The sequence below is a fragment of the Thamnophis elegans genome, chromosome 13 (assembly GCF_009769535.1).
Source record: "Thamnophis elegans isolate rThaEle1 chromosome 13, rThaEle1.pri, whole genome shotgun sequence".
Classification (NCBI taxonomy): domain Eukaryota; kingdom Metazoa; phylum Chordata; class Lepidosauria; order Squamata; family Colubridae; genus Thamnophis; species Thamnophis elegans.
The window spans coordinates 12,524,529-12,543,277 of record NC_045553.1 but is presented as its reverse complement, the minus strand read 5'-3'; the positions used below and the strand labels follow the sequence as shown (position 1 = coordinate 12,543,277).

General features: G+C 43.1%; 1 protein-coding gene across 1 annotated transcript in view; it reads left to right on the top strand.

Moving 5' to 3' along the window:
- ADGRD1 (adhesion G protein-coupled receptor D1) overlaps positions 1-14,002 on the top strand; it is a 160,126-nt gene extending 146,124 nt beyond the window's left edge. Inside the window, exons 23-26 of the mRNA XM_032229623.1 lie at positions 4,558-4,684; positions 6,596-6,637; positions 11,094-11,186; positions 13,164-14,002. Of these exons, the coding sequence (XP_032085514.1) occupies positions 4,558-4,684; positions 6,596-6,637; positions 11,094-11,186; positions 13,164-13,259 (358 nt within the window). The 3' untranslated portion in view covers positions 13,260-14,002. The remainder of the gene's footprint in view (positions 1-4,557; positions 4,685-6,595; positions 6,638-11,093; positions 11,187-13,163) is intronic.
- Positions 14,003-18,749: the final 4,747 nt, after the last annotated feature.

Below are 18,749 nucleotides of genomic sequence, written 5' to 3'. Positions count from 1 at the left end.
ACCAGAATAAGACCAGTGGATGATCTAAAGTCTTCTAGTTCTCCAAGATAGCAAAGGATGATATAGACAGTTATCTAAAGTCTTCTAATTCTCCAGGATAAGAACAAACAATGATATATTCTAGACACTTATTTGAAATCTAGTTCACCAGGATAAGAGCAGAGGGTGACCTAGAAAGCTATCTAAATTCTAGTTCTCCAAGATAGCAAAGGATGATCTAGAAAGCTATTTAGCCTTTCAGTTCCCCAGGATAAAAGAAGCAGAGATTGATCTAAAAAATTATATAATGACTTCCAGTTCTCTAGAATGATCTAGACAGTTCTTTGAAATCTTCCAGTTCGCCAGGATAAGAGCAGAGAGAGTGATCTAGAAAGTTATCTGAAGTCTGCTGATTCTGGGTGAGGTATAACTTTCAAGGATGTGTGTCAGCTGACCTCTCAATTGATGACTCTTCTTAAAATTTTCAGATCTCAGTTAAAATGCAAAGAGGGCATCTCTAGAATTTTTTAAAAACAGGAGTGGACCAGGTGTGATGATCCAGATGCAAGGGCTCCAGAAGACATTTTTTATGATCGATGGCCAGAGTTGTGAAGGTTAACAGGACAACCTTTGGAACTCTTTGCCTCATGATAAATTGATTTATTTTGGTGTCTTTGAGCTAGTTTTGGCAACTGTTTGGACAAGTCCCTGTAGTATTCTTGGCAGGACTTTGGAAGTGGTTGACTTGAGGGATTCTTACATAGCTTCCAATGCTCAAGTAGCATGGTCAATGCTCATTCTGGCTGTGAGCTCTGGGGCTGTTATATTCCTCTGAAAAGTTGTCAGGGTTCGAAGTAATACACCCACAGCAAACAAAACTCCCAGGCAGGTAGTTTCCTCAAAGAACAGTTTTATCGGATATATCATATTGGCACAAGCTGCTGAAAACCGACTCTGAATATTCCTGTGGTTTTCACCTAATTAAAAGTAAAAGTTTTTTCCCCTTCCCCAAACCATCAGTCACACGGTCCAATCGAGGTGCTGTCCGGTTGCCTGGTAACTTCATTCCTCCTCTCCCCGACCACCTGTGGGAATGTCCTTGGTTCCCAGGAGAAAGTATTTTGTTTGGACTACAAAACCCCAGCTGTCTCTATTCCCTCCCCCCCCTATCCCTCAGCTCCAGTGTGGCAACACGGAAGCCTCAAAATGGCCTCGGTCAGGTCAGCTTCAAGGTTGGTCAAAGTATTCTTGAAAAATATTTAAGAGCAAATGTTGCTCTTGGTTTAGAGGAGCCCTCTATGGACAGCATGGTTGCGGATGAGAAGGTCATTTAGGACACCTTCTTCACAATCTCTTCCACAGGCCCAGTAGGATCTCTTGAGGAGAAGCACCAACATTATTGGATTAGATACCTTGCCGTAAGGAGCATCAGCATTATTGGATTAAATACAGATGAGGAAACAGATTCCATCTGTTACAGAAACAGCTGTGCATCTTGGCACATGATTTCAGCTTGTTTTCCTACATGAGAAGCCCAAGGAGAATCTCCCTTGGGTTGAGGTTAACTTTGAAGGATCACAAGAGCCAGCCAGTGGTGGGGTTTGGAGTTTCCCTGAACCAGCCATAACATTAGCTATGAGTTCTCCCGAACCTGGGCGAACATGTAGCAGCCCACCCCTGCATATTTTCAACTTTCTAGTCCACCTTACGGTCCATAGGATTCCTGTGGTCCTGCGTCTGAATGCAAAACACCAGAATAACAGAGTTGGAAGGAATCTTGGAGGTCTTCTAAGACCCACGACTGCTGGGCCCAATCTGCTATGAATCATATTGTTGAAGTCTGCGGATGACACAGCAGTGGTGGGTCTTATCGGGGATGACAATGAAGATGCTTCTAGGGAAGGCTCTGGTGGACTGGTGCAATAAATGTAACTTGATTGTAAATGTTAATAAAGCAAAGGAGATTCTATTTTTTTATATTTCTATTCTATTCTATTCTATTCTAGCCTCCTTCTCTTCTCTTCTCTTCTCTTCCATTCCATTCCATCCTATTCCTTTCCTTTTCTTTTTCCTTTTCCTCTTCCTCTTCCTCTTCTTCTTCCTCTTCCTCTTCTATTCCATTCTATTCTATCCTCCTCCTATTCTCTTCCTCTTCCTCTTCCTCTTCCTCTTCCTCTTCCTCTTCCTCTTCCTCTTCCTCTTCCTCTTCCTCTTCCTCTTCTATTCCATTCTATTCTATTCTATCCTCATTCTATTCTATTCTATTCTATTCTATTCTATTCTCTTCCTCTTCCTCTTCCTCTTCCTCTTCCTCTTCCCCTTCCCCTTCCCCTTCCCATTCCATTCCATTCCATTCCTTTCCATTCTATTCTAGCCTCCTCCTCTTCTCTTCTCTTCTCTTCCATTCCATTCATCCTTTTCCTTTTCCTTTTCCTTTTCCTTTTCCTTTTCCTTTTCCTTTTCCTTTTCCTTTTCCTTTTCCTTTTCCTTTTCCTTTTCCTTTTCCTCTTCCTCTTCCTCTTCCTCTTCCTCTTCCTCTTCTATTCCATTCTATTCTATCCTCCTCCTATTCTATTCTACTCTACTCTATTCCTCTTCCTCTTCCTCTTCCTCTTCCTCTTCCTCTTCCTCTTCCTCTTCCTCTTCCTCTTCCTCTTCCTCTTCCTCTTCCTCTTCCTCTTCCTCTTCCCATTCCATTCCATTCCATTCTATTCTATTCTATTCTTTCCCCTTCCCCTTCCCTATTCTATTCTATTCCATTCCATCCTTCTATTCTATTCTATTCTATTCTATTCTATTCTATTCTATTCTATCCTCCTCCTATTGTATTGTATTGTATTGTATTGTATTCCATTCCATTCCATTCAATGAGGCTCTCTACTTTTGGGCACCACCAGGGACCAATTACATGGTGTTGTGGTCTCCTGGCGGTCTGCGGAGCTGGCAGCAGAGTTGGACAGACAGAAGGTTGGGGAGGAACATGGGCCAGTCCTGGAGTCTGAGGAAGGCTTGGATGAGGGCTCTGCATTGGAGACAGAGAGGGGGCCAGGGTCATCTGGGAGTTATGTGCTGCCTCTGGAGCCTCCAGAATCAGACATCAGCAAGGCAGTGGAACAAGGGGAGCCTGTTCCCAGTGTGTGCATGCGCAGAGCTGCCAGAAGGCAAGAACAGTTAAGACAAAAGGGGCGACTTGGGAGTAAGGCTTGGAGATGATTGGCCCCTCCCATAAGACATAAAGGAGAAGCAAAGCACATGAGCTTTTGCAGGAAACAACTTTGCTCGTTCTGGTCGGTTTAAACTCTGAAGCTCCATGTGGCCTTGCAAAGCTAATTGCCAATTAGGTGTTTTGCAGCGTTTCAAGGGAGATAAAGTTGGGTGCTTATCAGCCTTATCCCGAAGGACTGTGGCAGACTTCTGTCGGACTCTTTACAAACTATTTGTGACTCATTACAGGCTGTGAATGAACATAATTCACAGTCGTTGAAATAAAAAGAGGGTTTTTGGGACTAAGCTTGTGCTTTTTTACTGTCTCAGGGAGTCAGAACACACGGAGAGAGGTTGCTCCACAGACTGGAGAGGGTGTGGTTTTGTGTTCTGCCTGCAACCTGTGGATAGGGCTTCGCTTGTTTGCGTGGCCTGGTTTCTGGTCCATGCACTGCGGAATTGGGGATCCCTGTCCACCCTTTGCTCAAGCATCAAACCATGTAGCCTTTTCAAGATCAACCAAGGCTCTTCTTCTCAGAGGTCCTTCCTTGCAGCCGAAGGGAGCATCTTGAGATGCTTAACATCCATAATCACTATTTGCTTGAAACATTTTTCGACTCAGCAGTCAAATTACGCAATCTCCACCGAAATGTCCAGAAAATGTAGCGAGGCTTGTTCAATTGTGACTGCCGTTCAAAGGATTCGGCATTTAATTTATATGCCTGTTAAGGCCAGAGAACTCCGTATAAATAATGCTATGTTTTGTTCCTTTCCAATTTTACACAGAATGTTATTAGCAGTCTCCTTCTGGAACCAGTTTTCTCTTATGCACCGTATAAATCAATCAAACTATTCATCCTCTAGCCACAGTGCCTTATTGTGCTCATTGCAACCCACAACATGTAGAGAATGCTGCTGCGATCTCTTTGCTGTTGAGAACAAAACCACTCCGAGAATTACGTATGAAAATAAGGGTCTGTCAGAGCTTGTTGCAGAAAAATCAAATCCAGAAAGCACAGACAGATAACTGAATGCAACAGGATTCATTAACTTCTTTCTATACGTAAGAATAGATGAATAAATGTACATTACTAACAGGTGGTTCTTCCAAGTAAACACAAGGCAGGAGAGTTACAGGCAAACGCAAGCAGTTGGCTTCCTTTCAGCAGACAAGCCCAGGCAGACTGCTAGTTTACTTCTCAGGGCAGCAGACTTCTTTAGTTTCTGTTTCAATTCTCTGCACAGACTCAGATCTGTTTAAGCTCCCGTTGGCTGACTTAGTTGCTGTGCCTATTTATTGGCTGACCTTGTTCCCATGTCTCTCCCAGTCATGAATATTTTAACAGGGTTAAAATCTATTCCTTGTCTCAACAGATTGACAGCTAAGGCAGTTGCTGTTCTCCTGCCTATCTTGGGAAGTTCATGGATCTTTGGCATCCTGGCGGTGAATGAACGAGCTTTGGTGTTCCAGTACATGTTTGCAATATTTAACTCATTGCAGGTATGGGCAGTTGGGTGTACAAATCTCTTAAGATGTTATAATGAAGTTTGTTGTATTTAACACAGTAAGGTAACCTAATAGCAATAGCCCTTAGACTTATATACCACTTAACTGTGCTTTATGGCCCTCTCTAAGCGGCTTACAGAGTCAGCCTCTTGCTCCCACAATCTGGGTCCTCACTTTACCGACCTTGGAAGGATGGAAGGCTGAGTCAACCTTGAGCCTGGTGAGATTCGAACTGCCAAATTGCAGGCAGCCGGCAGGCAGCAGAAGTAGCCTGCAGTACTGCACTCTAACCACTGCGGACCAAGGAAGAAAGGAAGGAAGGAAGGAAGGAAGGAAGGAAGGAAGGAGGGAGGGAGGGAGGGAAGGAAGGAAGGAAGGAAGGAAGGAAGGAAGGGCAATAGCACTTAGACTTATATACCACTTCACAGTGCTTTGCAACCCTCTCTAAGTGGTTTACAGAATCAGCATCTTTCCCCCAACAATCTGGCTCCTCATTTTACTAACCATGGAAGGTTGAGTCAACCTTGAGCCGGTCAGGATCGAACTGCTGACATTGCTCTGAGGATTCCATTACATTGATGTTTTCAAGAAAATCAAAGATGATGGTCAAAAAAGCCGTTTCTTTGGCTCCTCCTCCTCACCTTCTAAAAAATTGAGCTTCTCCCAAATTCCTAAAAATATTGATGAAGCTTAAATCAGAATAACAGAGTAGGAAGGGACCTTGGAGGTCTTCTAGTCCAACCCCTGCTTGAGCAGGAGACCCTATACCATTACAGGCAAATGGCTGTCCAATCTCTTCTTGAAAACTCCCAGTGTTGGAGCACCCACAACTTCTGGTGGCAAGTTGTTCCATTGGTTAATTGTTCTCACTGTCAGGAAGTTTCCCCTTAGTTCTAGGTTGCTTCTCTCCTTGATTAGTTTCCATCTATTGCTTCTTGTCTGACACTTACAATTCAGCTACCTGACTTTTCCTAAGTGCAGCAACTCATCAGCAAGTAATCAATGTATGACTTTTGTTGTACTGGCAGTCCTCAACTTACAACAGTTCACTTAGTGACCGTTTGAAATTGCAATGGTATTGGAAAAAAATGACAATTTCCCACAATTCTGAATGTTGCAGCATCCCCATGGTCACACCATCAAAATTCAGCCACTTGGCAACTGACTCAGATTTATGACGGTTGAAATGTTCCCGGGATCATGTGATTCCCCTTTTTGCGACCTTTTGACAAGCAAAGTCAATGAGGAAGCCAGATTCATTTGAGAACTTAACCACTGCAATGATTCACATAGCAGCTTTGGAAAGGAAAGGCATAGGGACAAAATTCCCTTAACCAATTTCTCCCTTTTGGACTTAATTGTGGTTGTAAGTTGAGGACAATTTGTACACTAGTCCTAGTCAACAGGACGTGGTGGCTCAGGGGCTAAGAGGCTGAGCTTGTCAATCAGAAAGGTCAGCAGTTCGGCGGTTCGAATCCCTAGCAGAGTGAGCTCCCTTGACTTGTCCCAGCTTCTGCCAACCTAGCAGTTCGAAAGCACATAAAAAATGCAAGTAGAAAAATAGGAGCCACCTTTGTTGGGAAGGGAACAGCGTTCTGTGTGCCTTTGGCATTGAGTCATGCCGGCCACATGACCACGGAGACGTCTACAGACAATGCTGGCTCTCCGGCTTTGAAACGGAGATGAGCACTGCCCCCTAGAGTCGGGAACGACTAGCACATATGTGCGAAGGGAACCTTTACCTAGTCAACAATTGTGTGCAAGGTCACAGAGCTCCAAAAAGTGTTATGCATTTGTTATAGAACCACAAATCTCCTTCCTTAACTCTATTAGCTCCAAATGTTCTTTCTGACTCTCTTTGCTTTAAAAAATAATAATAATAAGAATTTGATTTTATCGTTTCAGGGTTTTTTCATCTTTCTCTTTCATTGCCTCCTGAACTCAGAGGTATGTTCCCATCTCCACCCCGTTTCAGGGAATAAAATCCAGTTGATGCTGAATAAAATAAAATCCAGTTGATGCTGGAATAAGAATATTGTTATGTATCCTGTTAGCAGGGAAAATAATACATTGATTTAAAGTTTATGCTGTGAAACAGCCCTTGTGTTAGGGGAAATGTGGCCATTTAATTACAAGGCTCTAGGGAAAATATCTTTTTTTTTGCTACAGAACGTGTATAGTTTATATAATGGTATATTTAGCTGTCACCCCCATAATTTATGGCGTTCGCAGAGAACTAGTCCGTCAAGGACTCCAGGCGTTAAAGCAAACAGCCACTGTTCATATACCCGGATTTTTTATTATTATTTTTACTCTATATCTGGTTAAATCAAAGCTCATGGCATAGCTACTTAGTTCTTTTGAAATATTACCACCCAATTATCATCTAAAAATGCCAGAAGGGACTTCATTAATTATGTCAGGAATAACCATGTCAACTGTACTGAATTAGTGAATGGAATTTAATTTGGATTGCATTTATAAGCAAATTCAATCAAATTGCATTTTTGTCCTACCCTTAAGGGCTTCTTTCACCTGGTGATTTTTGAGAGCACAATTATAGCCACATTGCGGGCAAAGACAACCTCATGTTCCCAAGATTGCATAAACCCAGGATTGGCAACTCAATGACCTCCAGATGTTTTCCCCAAAACTTATCAGGTTTTTTAAAGAAAATGTTAGGGAGTTTGAGTGCTGGAGCTGAATATGTCACAAGGCCTCCAGGATGTCACCTTCTGGTGTAGATGCAAAGATTGGAAGAACCCATAATGATGTCCCAAAGGTTCTTTTCAGATTAACGGAGTTGGAAGGGACCTTGTAGATCATCTAGTCCAACCTCCCACTGAAGCACCATTTCTGACAGATGGCAGTCCAGTCTCTTCTTGAAAGCCACTAGGGAAGTTCCCACAACTCCTGAAGGGAACTTATGTTCCATGGTTTGATTGTTCTCACTGTCAGGAAATTCCTCCTTATTTCCAGGTTGAATCTCTTCTTGTTCAGTTTCCATCTATTATTCCTTGTCTGGCCTTCGGGTCTTTGGAAAATAGTTTGACCCCACTCCTCTCTGTAGCAGCCCCTCAAATATTTGAAGACTCCTATCCTGTCTTCCCTGGTCCTTCTCTTCACTAGACTAGGCTTGTCCAGTTCCTGCGCAGCCACTTTCTCAAGAGGCAACTGGACTTTGTTTTTCCTTGAAAAGGTTTTACTTCTCATCCAAGAAGCTTCTTCAGTTCTCATCCAAGAAGCTTCTTGGAGGAGAAGTGAGATGTCTTCAAGGAAAAACAAAGTTCACTTGCCTTTTGAGAAAACCATGACCTAGATGACTGGGAATCTCCATAGACAAACCTATAACTACGTTTTGGTAATTTCAGAGGTAAGAAATGTGCACCCCAGATCCCCTGCCATTCTCGGGAGTTGAAATCAAAACATCTGAAAGACCTCGGGTTGTGTCAGACTTTGTTGCAGAAAAATCAAATTCAGAAAGCCACACACAGATAACTGATTACGCTAGATTCATTAACTTCTTTATATACATAATAACAGATGAATAAATGTACAACACCAGCAGCAGATTCTTCCAACGTGGTAGAAGTTACAAGCAGAACACAAGCAGGAGAGAACAGTTTCATCTCAGAGTTCAGAGCAGGCAGATCCAGTTTCAGTTTTGATTCTCAGCACAGACTCAGGTCTGTTTAAACTCCCATTGGCTGATTTAGTTGCTGTGCCTATTCATTGGCTGACCATATTACCATGTCTCTCCCAGTCATGAATATTCTATCAGGTTGCTATGTCCCAAAGTTAATTACATCTTAGGGGAAAACTTTGAGAGTGCTTTCCTTGTCTTTGATGACCTACAGCCTACAGACTTGAACATTGGGTGCTGTCTAACAAAATGAAATTTAATGGGGAAAAAAGGAAGGTTCTACATTTAGGCAAGAAAAATTAAATGCACAGGTACAGTACAGGTGGTACCTGGCTCAATAGTAGTAGTAACTGTGAGAGGAATCTTGGAGTCCCAGTGGGCAACCATTTAAATAGGAGCCAGCCATGTGCAGCAGCTGCCAAAAAAGCCAACACAGTTCTAGGCTGCATAAAGAGAGGGAGAGAATCAAGATCACTCAAAGTGTTAATACCACTTTATAAGGCCTTGGTAAGGCCAGACTTGGAATACTGCATCAGGTTTTGGTCGCCACGATGTAAAAAAAAGATGTGGAGACTCTAGAAAGAGTGCAGAGAAGAGCAACAAAGATGATGAGGGGACCAGAGGCTAAAACATATGAAGAATGGTTGTAGGAACTGGGTAGGTCTAGTCTTATGAAAAGAAGGATAAGGGTGACATGATAGCAGTGTTCCAATATCTCAGGGGCTGTTCCAAAGAAGAGGGAGTCAAGCTATTCTCCAAAGCACCTGAGGAAGGACAAGAAGCAATGGGTGGAAACTAATCAAGGAGAGAAGCAACTTAGAACTGAAGAGAAATTTCCTGACAGTGAGAACAATTAATCAGTGGAGCAACTTGCCTCCAGAAGTCGTAAATTCTCCAACACTGGAAGTCTTTAAGAAGATGTTGGATATCATTTGTCTGAAGTGGTGTATGGGTTTCTGCCTAGGCAGAGGGTTTGACTAGAAGACCTCCAATGGTCCCTTCCAACTCTGTTATTCTATAGCCCTATGATTCTATTGTATAGCTTGAATACCTTCTCCATCACATCAAAATTGACCTTTTAAACAGCTTTTAGCCCAATGTTCTTCTTCTTGCCAAAACGAGCTTCTTCGCTGATGCCAAAGAATGTCAATGAGAGAGAAATGATTCTTCCCCTTCCTGGATACAGCCCATCCTTCTTCTCCATCCTTTTGCTCACTTAGATCTCATTTCTTCTCCACCGCTGGTGAGCATCCCCGAAGGGAGACCGAAAGAATAGAGACAATTTCAGGTATTCATTAAAAGGTCATTTAGATCCCAATTGGACAATAGGGGAAAATTATACATTGCTATTCTAAGAAGACTGCCTGCTTAGCACCATTGAGTGCCACAATAGCTGTTCCAGGCTGATACGCCAATTAAGACACGTAGGCGGATCTATTTAGTGTTTCCTTTTTGATCCCTCATCCAGAAATTTCGAACCCGTCAGCCACCTCTCTTTGAGACCAATACAATTTCAGCCAAACATTGCTACAGAGCTACCTTATCCCAACACAATTGCTCTTCTGGACCGTAATTTGCAATATTTCATACCAACTTCCCTTCTGGGTTCAACTGGAGGCATCACAGCTGGAGCGTTGTTCAGCTGGAGATATGATTTTTTAAAGGACAAATTCACTGGAAGCAATCTGATCCCATTAGTCGAGGGATAAGTCAGTTGAATGAACCAATAGTAATAGCCCTTAGACTTCTATACTGCTTCATAGTGTTTTTACAGCCCTCTCTAAGCGGTTTACAGAGTCAGCCTCTTGCCCCCAACAATCTGGGTCCTCATTTTACCCACCTTGGAAGGACGGAAGGCTGAGTCAACATTGAGCCTGATGAGATTTGAAGTGCAGCTAGCAGTCAGCTGAAGTAACCAGCAGTACTGCACTCTAACCACTGTGCCACCTTGGCTCTTAACCAGGGATGCCGTTTGAGGGAACCAGGAGTGCCGTTTGAGATATCTGTGGCTTTTGAGTTCTACAGAAGCATTTAGGCCTAAGCTGTAGATTTCCATTTCTGGAAATGAATAGGATAGGATAGGGTAGGGTAGGGTAGGGTAAGGTAGGGTAGGGTAGGGTAGGGTAGAGTAGAGTAGAGTAGAGTAGAGTAGAGTAGAGTAGAGTAGAGTAGAGTAGAGTAGAGTAGAGTAGAGTAGAGTAGAATAACAGAGTTGGAAGGGACCTTGGAGGTATTCTGGTCCAACCCCCTGCTTAGGCAGGAAACCCTACACCACTTCAGACAAATGGTTGCCCGACCTCTTCTTAAGAACTTCCAGTGTTGGAACATTCACAACTTCTGGAGGCAGGTTCTTCCACTGGTTAATTGTTCTAACTGTCAGGAAATTTCTCCTTAGTTCTAAGTTGCTTTCTCCTTTATTAGTTTCCACCCAGTGCTTTATGTCCTGCCCTCTTTGGAGAATAGCTTGACTCCCTCTTCTTTGTGGATGATAATGGTGAAGAAGAATGAATGAAGGGCACACATCTTTTTAACCAAGATGGAAAACTTTCTGGGAGGATACTTCTTTTCATTGCCTTAGTCAGGATAGCTAGTCCTTGACTTATAACCCTTTGGGTAGGCATCATTTGAAGTTACAATAGTGCTGAAAAAAAAGAGTCCACGAGGAAGGGAAAACAGCCTGATGGAAAGGGAGCAAATTGGGACTGCCGAGGAGGTAGCCTCAGGACCCTAACTCGGGACATCTTTCTCTTCTCTCCCAAGGTCAGAGCTGCCTTTAAGCACAAAACGAAGGTGTGGTCACTAACCAGCAGCTCCATCCGCAACATCAATGTGAAAGCTTTCAATTCTGACATTGTAAGTATGGCTAGAACCCCTCAGATTTCTGTCTTTCTCTAAGGAGAGTGGAACACCCCATATAAATGAAATTGGAAAAGGATCTTTCCTACCATGTCTTCTCCAGCATGTTCTGCTCCAGACCTATGTGCTGTTTTCAAATCGTCATTATTGGTGATCCAGAATAACAGAGCTGGAAGGGACCTTGGAGGTCTTCTACTCCATCCCTTTCATCTCCATCCCCAAGCAGGAGACTCTAGACCAGGGGTGGCTGGCTGGGGAAATCTGGGAGTTGAAGTCCACAAGTCTTAAAGTTCCCAAGTTTGGACACCCCTGGTCTAGACCATTCCAATACTGGAATCCAGTTGGGAACCATCCAGGTTTATTCCAGTGGCACCAATATTGATTTCCACTTCATGCTGACTTTGTTAGGAGCAGAGGTGGGTTCCTATTGGTTCGGACCAGTTCAGCCAAACAGGTAGTAACTTGGTGGCCTGGGTCGCTGGAATCGGTAGTGATCCAGGCCTGCCACATCATTGAACCGGTTCTCCCACGGCATTGCCATCTTGATTTTCAGTTCTGTGAATGCGCAGAACAAATTTCATTGCAGAAATGTATTTTAATTTAATTTAATTTAATTAACCACATTTATATGCCACCCAATCCCGAAGGACTCCGGGCGGCTTACAAAAATAAAGAGAGAGAAAAAAAGACACATAACGAACACATAACAAAAGAAAACGGTTTAAAATAGCAAAACCGCTATTTCCCCCCCTTTTTAACATTTTGTACCCGCACAGACATTTTTAGATGCAAATGTACATTTTTTGCGCACCGAACTGGCAGCCGAAACGGGCAGTAACCCACCCCTGGCAGGGTCTCTCCTATGAGAAGGCTACTTCCATTGTATTTATTGGGAATGTCCATGCATCATGGCAACCTAAGTAAAGACTTAGAAGCCTGTTTAGATTGGGTAGGTTGATCCTTGAACATTATGTTTCTTTTAGGTTCAGTGTCTTTCAGCTAATCCAGCCCATTTTAGAAGTCTATGATTCAACATAGTGGCCCAATCCTCCAAATGGGTGAAATCACTAATTAAATAAACACGTTGTGTGAGCATTGTCCTCTTAACTTGGTAGACCTGAAGAGGACCTAGTGAAATTCATGGGCGAAATAGGCCACCAGGTGCTGCTACTGTAAGTGGGTGCAGAAGTGGTATTCAGCCAGTTCGAATTGGTTCTGGCGTATCAGTAGCAGAAATTTTGAGTAGTTTGGAGAACTGGCAAATGCTACCTCTGGCTGGCCCCGCCCTCCTGCCCACACTGTTCCCTATCCCATATTCCCTTGTTTTTAAATTAAGCTGATTTGTGCGGCAGAGTGGATTGCTACGCCTCAGCTGAGGTAAAAAAAAACAGCTCAGCTCACCAGCGCTGACACCGAGGGTAGTCTTTGAGTGCTGCACGCATGCACGAAGCACACTGTCCTAGAACCAGTAGGAGAGATTTGGAATCCCACCACTAAATGGGTGGTATCAGAGACGAGATGCTCATAGGTAGCATCACTGAAAGACCAGTTGTTGGGGACAAATCCAAGAAGAAGGTAGTCACTCTCTTACCTGTGCTTGGGAGGTCTATCATATGATGCATAAAGCTGGACCAGATGAGTTTCATCTTGAATCCAAGAGGTGCACGAGAGGAAGTGTGTAGGTACTGAATATTAGCAATTCCCCAATGCTTCATCAATGAGGGGTCCTTGGTGCTCTCTGAGCTTGGTTGCTTTTTTCCAGATGTTTCATTACTAGGTAACATCATCACTGCTGGATAACAAACTAGGCAATATCACTAGCACTGATGATGTTATCTAGTTTGCGTAAAGAAACATCTGCAAGAAAACAAACAAACTCAGAGAGCAACAAAGACCCCGCATTTCAACCCTGATCTCCAAATATCCTCCTTTATTGCTCCATCAATTATCCAAATTCTTTCTTTCTCAATCCAGATAACTGTGACCAAGCCCGCAACAACGCCAACCAAAGTCAACACTAATGACAAAAGCAGTCATTCTGGCAACAAGATCGATCTTTCCGCCGTCTGACATCGGCCCCTGTTGGCCCTTCCTTCTGAGACCCAGGCAGACCACACCCTCAGGATCTTCGATTTGTTGCCTGACTACCTATTACTCTCTGAGAATTTGTTCCCGTAGGAAGCACCTCTTTACTTCCTTCCAGCTAAATTGAGGAGGGGCAGAATTGCCCATTGGACTGAATCCATACTTTCAGATTTTCTGGGCTTGGTGTGACCTCTTTTTGGCTGGGAAGACTAGATATAGAATAGCCAAGGGACATTTTACACTGGATGGTCATCTAAGCACTGGCAGGGATGAAGCTGAGGAAGATGGGTGGGGAAGCCCCAAAGGTGCTTTTTCAAGAGGCAGCTGGACTTTCTTTGAAGACGTTTCATTTCTCATCCAAGAAGCTTCTACAGCTGTGACCGACTGGTGCACTCCGATGTTGGTGGTACACTTGTCTGCCCCAAGGATAAAATACCCAGACACAAACTGAGCAACGTTGTATATGCACTATAATGCAATGAGCCTTGTACAGATCTGTACATTGGGGAAACAAAACAGCCACTTCATAAACGCATGGCTCAACATAGGAGAAACAAACCCATCAGGACTAGATTCAGCCGTCCACCTTTATTTAAAAGACAAATGCCATTATTTTGAAGTCCACATTTTGGATGGAGAGGACCACTAGTTTGAATGAGGGGTCAAAGAGACCATCTGTGTCAAAATTGGCAGCCCTCTCTTAACAGAGGGGGAGGGAGGCAACATCATCTATCACCAGTCTACAACACAGGAGTCCTTTCAGCAGTTCCAAGAAGGCTCTGCACCCATTTGCACCACTCAGGTGACCCTGAGGACACAGATAAACCTCCAAGTGGCCTCAAGGACCCTCTAAAAAGGATGCAAATGACCAGTTGTCTGCAAAGAATATAAATCCTTCCATTCCCCACCATATGGTCTGAGCTGAAGAAGCTTCTTGGATGAGAAGCAAAATGTCTTCAAAGAAAAACCAGGAAGTCCAGTTGCCTCTTGAAAAAAGCACTTTTGGGACAACCAGGACCTCCAAGGACTGAGAATCTCCATAGACATGTGTGGGGAAGAGAACTCCACTAGATTCTCTGGATCTGAAAGGCTAAATTTTCTCATGACACTAACATTGAGGAGTTCTTGACCAGCTCTCTATATGCCTATGCATTAGATAGTTGAAGGATACAAAGGATATCAGGAAATAAGATAAAGATTCCTCTCGCACATATGTGCTGGTCCTTCCCAACTCTAGGGGGCAGTGCTCATCTCCGTTTCAAAACTGAAGAGCCAGTACTGTCCAAAGACGTCTCCGTGATCATGTGGCCAGCATGACTCAATGCCGAAGGCGCACAGAACGCTGCTTCCTTCCCACCAAAGGTGGTTCCTATTTTTCTACTTGCATTTTTACGTGCTTTCGAACTGCTAGGTTGGCAGAAGCTGGGACAAGTAACGGGAGCTTACTCCGTTATGCGGCGCTAGGGATTCAAACCGCCAAACTGCTGACCTTTCTGATCGACCAGCTCAACTTCTTAGCCACTGAGCCACTGTGTCCTGTCTACACCAGGAAATACCCCACTTCAAATCTTGCATTTGAAGCAAACAATGCAGAAGTAAAGGCAATGTGACCAAGCTCTGTTTTCTAATCCTGGCCTGGAGACCAGCAGAAATAGCAGATGCTCTTTTTGAGCCTCAGGTGCATCTGCTTGGTGGTTCTTGGGATCATCCTGGTTGTGATGGACACCTGCAGCTTCATATCATTGCAAAAGGCTTTTATCTCACTTGGGGAAAAACACCTGTACGGAATCCTCCCACCTTCCCAGATGAGACTCAGTGTCTCTGCTGAGTCCTGTTTGCAAGCTGAACGGAATTATTCTCCCTTGTTGGAAACCACAGTTGCTTCGCTGTCCATCTTGCCAGACAGAACAAAACTTGAATGCCAAACAGCCACATTCGTCCCCCCCACATTTGCTCCAAAGCAAAACGAAATGAAAAGAAACAACCAACCCACCTCTGCAGAAATGAACAAGACAGGAAAAAATGACTCTGAGGTGTCAACCAGACTGCAGCTGGAATTGTGTGATTATCCACGGATGTCATTTTAATTTTTTTTATTCCTTTCTCCTGATAAGCAAACGCTTGAGTTTTTCCAGCCGTGCAGCAATGCTGTTGCTTCTGAAAAGAAAAGCAACATTTGATTATTTCAGCCAAGGTCTCTGCCTCCCTTTATGGATTTTTCTAGTAGAGGGCCCTCGCTGACCAAGTTCCAGGAACTTCCTAAATACAGGGTATCTTGACAAAAAAGCAAGCACTAGAAGCTTGCTTTTTTAAAAGGGAGAAGCAAACAGGAAACAAAAGAGAGAGGGGGGGAGAGAGAGGATGAGAGAGAGAGAAATAAGAGAGAGAATGAGAGAATGAGAAAGAGAGAGAGAAATAAGAAAGACAGAATGAGAGACAGAAATAAGAGAGAATGAATGAGAGAGAGAAATAAGAGCAAGAATGAGAGAAAGAGAGAGAAATAAGAGAGATAGAATGAGATAGAATGAGAGCAAGAATGAGAGAGAGAATGAATGAGAGAGAGAGAGAGAGAGAGAGAGAGAGAGAGAGAGAGAGAGAGAGAGAGAATTGCTGTGTGGAAGATTAGCTTTTCATGCTAATTCAAATCTAAGCATGTCCAGATGAAGCTAGAAAGATTTTGTCTGGCGACCTGAAGATACATTATTAATGCATTGTAGAAAATGACCCAACTTGGTTATCTGTCTAATTTGTCCTAGGATAACTGGTCTTCGTTATATCCAACATCTTCTTAAAGACTTCCAGTGTTGGAGCATTTTTCCACTGATTAATTGTTCTCACTGTCAGGGCATTTCTCTTCAGTTCCAAGTTGCTTCTCTCCTTGATTAGTTTCCACGCATTGCTTCTTGCCCTGCCCTGAAGTGCCTTGGAGCAAAGCTTAATCCCCCTTCTTTGTAGCAGCCCCTGAAATATTGGAACACCGCTATCATATCACCCATGGTCCTTCTTTTCATCAGACTAGACATACTGGGTTCCTGCAGCATTACCTTGGAATGGTTGTCTGCATCTTAAGACCCATAACTTTCTGTCCACCTTTGATGTCTTGATTTGATGGCGTGGTAGACTTCCCGGTAGACTCCATCTCATATAGCTTCATAGCTCCATAATTTCCAGTCCTGTGATTTCTTGGTCTTCACAGAATGCAGAAGTTATCTCTCGATGCCTTCCCATCTTCCGGCTACCTATCAAATGAGGCAGCTTGTGGTCTGATTCACCTGCAGATATGTACCACGCCCAGATGTTTCATAATGACCCATTAACTTCTCCCTCTCTGTCCCTTTTGCCTATGGGTGTTCACCATAATTTAGGAGTACATTGGCACTGTCAACAGTACTAATCATAGTATGAAAGTCTAGTTTTTTGACTACCCTTAGAACTGGGGTTGCACATTCCAGCTTCAACTAACCAAGGTTAAATTGAACAAATTGTGGTTAAAATTCATGATGATTTAGATCAGGGGTCAGCAACCTTAAACACTCAAATAGCCATTTGGACCCGTTTCCCACAGAAAAAACACCGGGAGCCACAAAAACCCTTCCCATGCCTGACTTATCTCCTGAGCAGCCACAAAACTAGCCTATGTAGTTGAATTAAAGGTTATGTTTTCTTCTGAAACTTTTCTTTTCTTGGATTTATCCACGGTTGCCCACCGGGGGCCGAAAAGCTCAATAAATCACATGCCCATGAGTGTTGCACATTGGGATGAAGAGGGATGAAAGAGTCACATGCAGCTCCAGAGCTGGGGTTGCTGCCCCCTGATTTAGATAAAACTTTGCTATTACAACCTGCTTACAACTGAAGGCTTAGCAGGCACATTCATACAACACACTAAATGTAGGGCAGTTAGCTCCCATTTATGTTGAACATTTTGTGGCTTATCCTGTTGGTTGCCTTAGAAATCGGTATGTTGTATAAACCCAGAAGGTTAAACTAAGTTCTGAAATCAGAATAAATGTGCTTACTTATCGTAGTTCAATTTCCATCTCCTCCTATGCATTTAAATACCCCTCTCTTAAGCATTTAAAAAATTTAAAAACTTTTCAAACACCAGATTGGATTTAGAGTAACAAGACACTGTATTAAAAATCCTCCTTTCAGTACTTTTTTTTTTTTAAAAAAAGAGAAGAAAGCTATATTTAATCCTCTCTATATATATATTGTGTTGCTTGAGCTTGTTGTATTTTGAGTTTGTGATATACAGGGTTACAAGCATGCATATATATGCATGTACATTAAATGTAAATAAGCCATAAATTTTTATTTTCAATAGTTCATCATCCTGAATGGTATATATTTTTTCATTGTGTTGCTGAATGCAGTAAATATGCCCGAGGATTTTCGGTCCCCCCCCCACTTTTTTTTCCTTTTTTTAAATCCCCGCCTGTAGCCTTTTTCTAAAATATGAATACCCCAGCATTTATTTATGGGTCTTATTTTTTCCAGCTTTTTGCAATCTGTCTTCGGAGCAGCGTGGGGATGTCAACAATATGAAAGCTTAATTGAATGAGATGTGATCTTAAAAATAGATTAAATAGCAGCAAAAATGATGACTTTGCCCGTATAGGAATAAAATGGTTAAATAGATCACCAATATCTTTTCTTCTTCTTCTTTTTTCTTGACTGGAACAACAGTAGGGAAAAAAAACCTCCTCTCTTCTAATCCAAAGTGGATATGGACTTGACATTAGTAGAAATAGTATAAATAGAGACGTAGCACCAATAGAGACAATTTGTAGGTCAAGGTTGAACTATTGGGCCCATGGTCTTGCTTGAGCTTGGTGGTGTCAACTGGCCTGCTCTTAGGGCATCTGTCAGAACCCCAACAGCTGGTTTTCTTGCAGAGGTTTCATTGTGCAATAAGGTAATGTCATTAGGAACTAAAAGGGAGACAGCTTTGTGGAAAGGAGGAGGACGACGACAACTGTGGGCTCCTTGGTGCTCTCAGAGCTTGGTGTGTTACTTAAGACATTTCATTACCTAACAAGGTAACATTATCAAGGCTGAATGGGAGACAGATTTGTAGAGAGGAGGAGGAGGGGAAGAGGAAGAGGAGGAAAAGGAAGAAGGAGAAGGAGAAGAAAGAAAAGACTGTGGCTCCTTAGTGCTCGCTGAACTTGTTGGGTTTCTTGCAGATGTTTCATTGTCCAGCTAGGTAACATCATCAAGTCTAGAAGGGAGACAAGTTTTTGGAAAGGGGGAGGAAGAGGAGGCGGGCTCCTTGGTGCTCTCTGAGCTTGGTGTGTTTCTTGAAGACATTTCATTACCCAACTAGGTAACCTCATCAACTCTAAAAGGAAGGCAGATTTGTGGAAAGGAGGAGGAGGAGGAGGAGGAGGAGGAGGAGGAGGAGGAGGAGGAGGAGGAGGAGGAAGACTGTGGGCTCCTTGGTGCTCTCTGAACTTGGTGGATTTCTTGCAG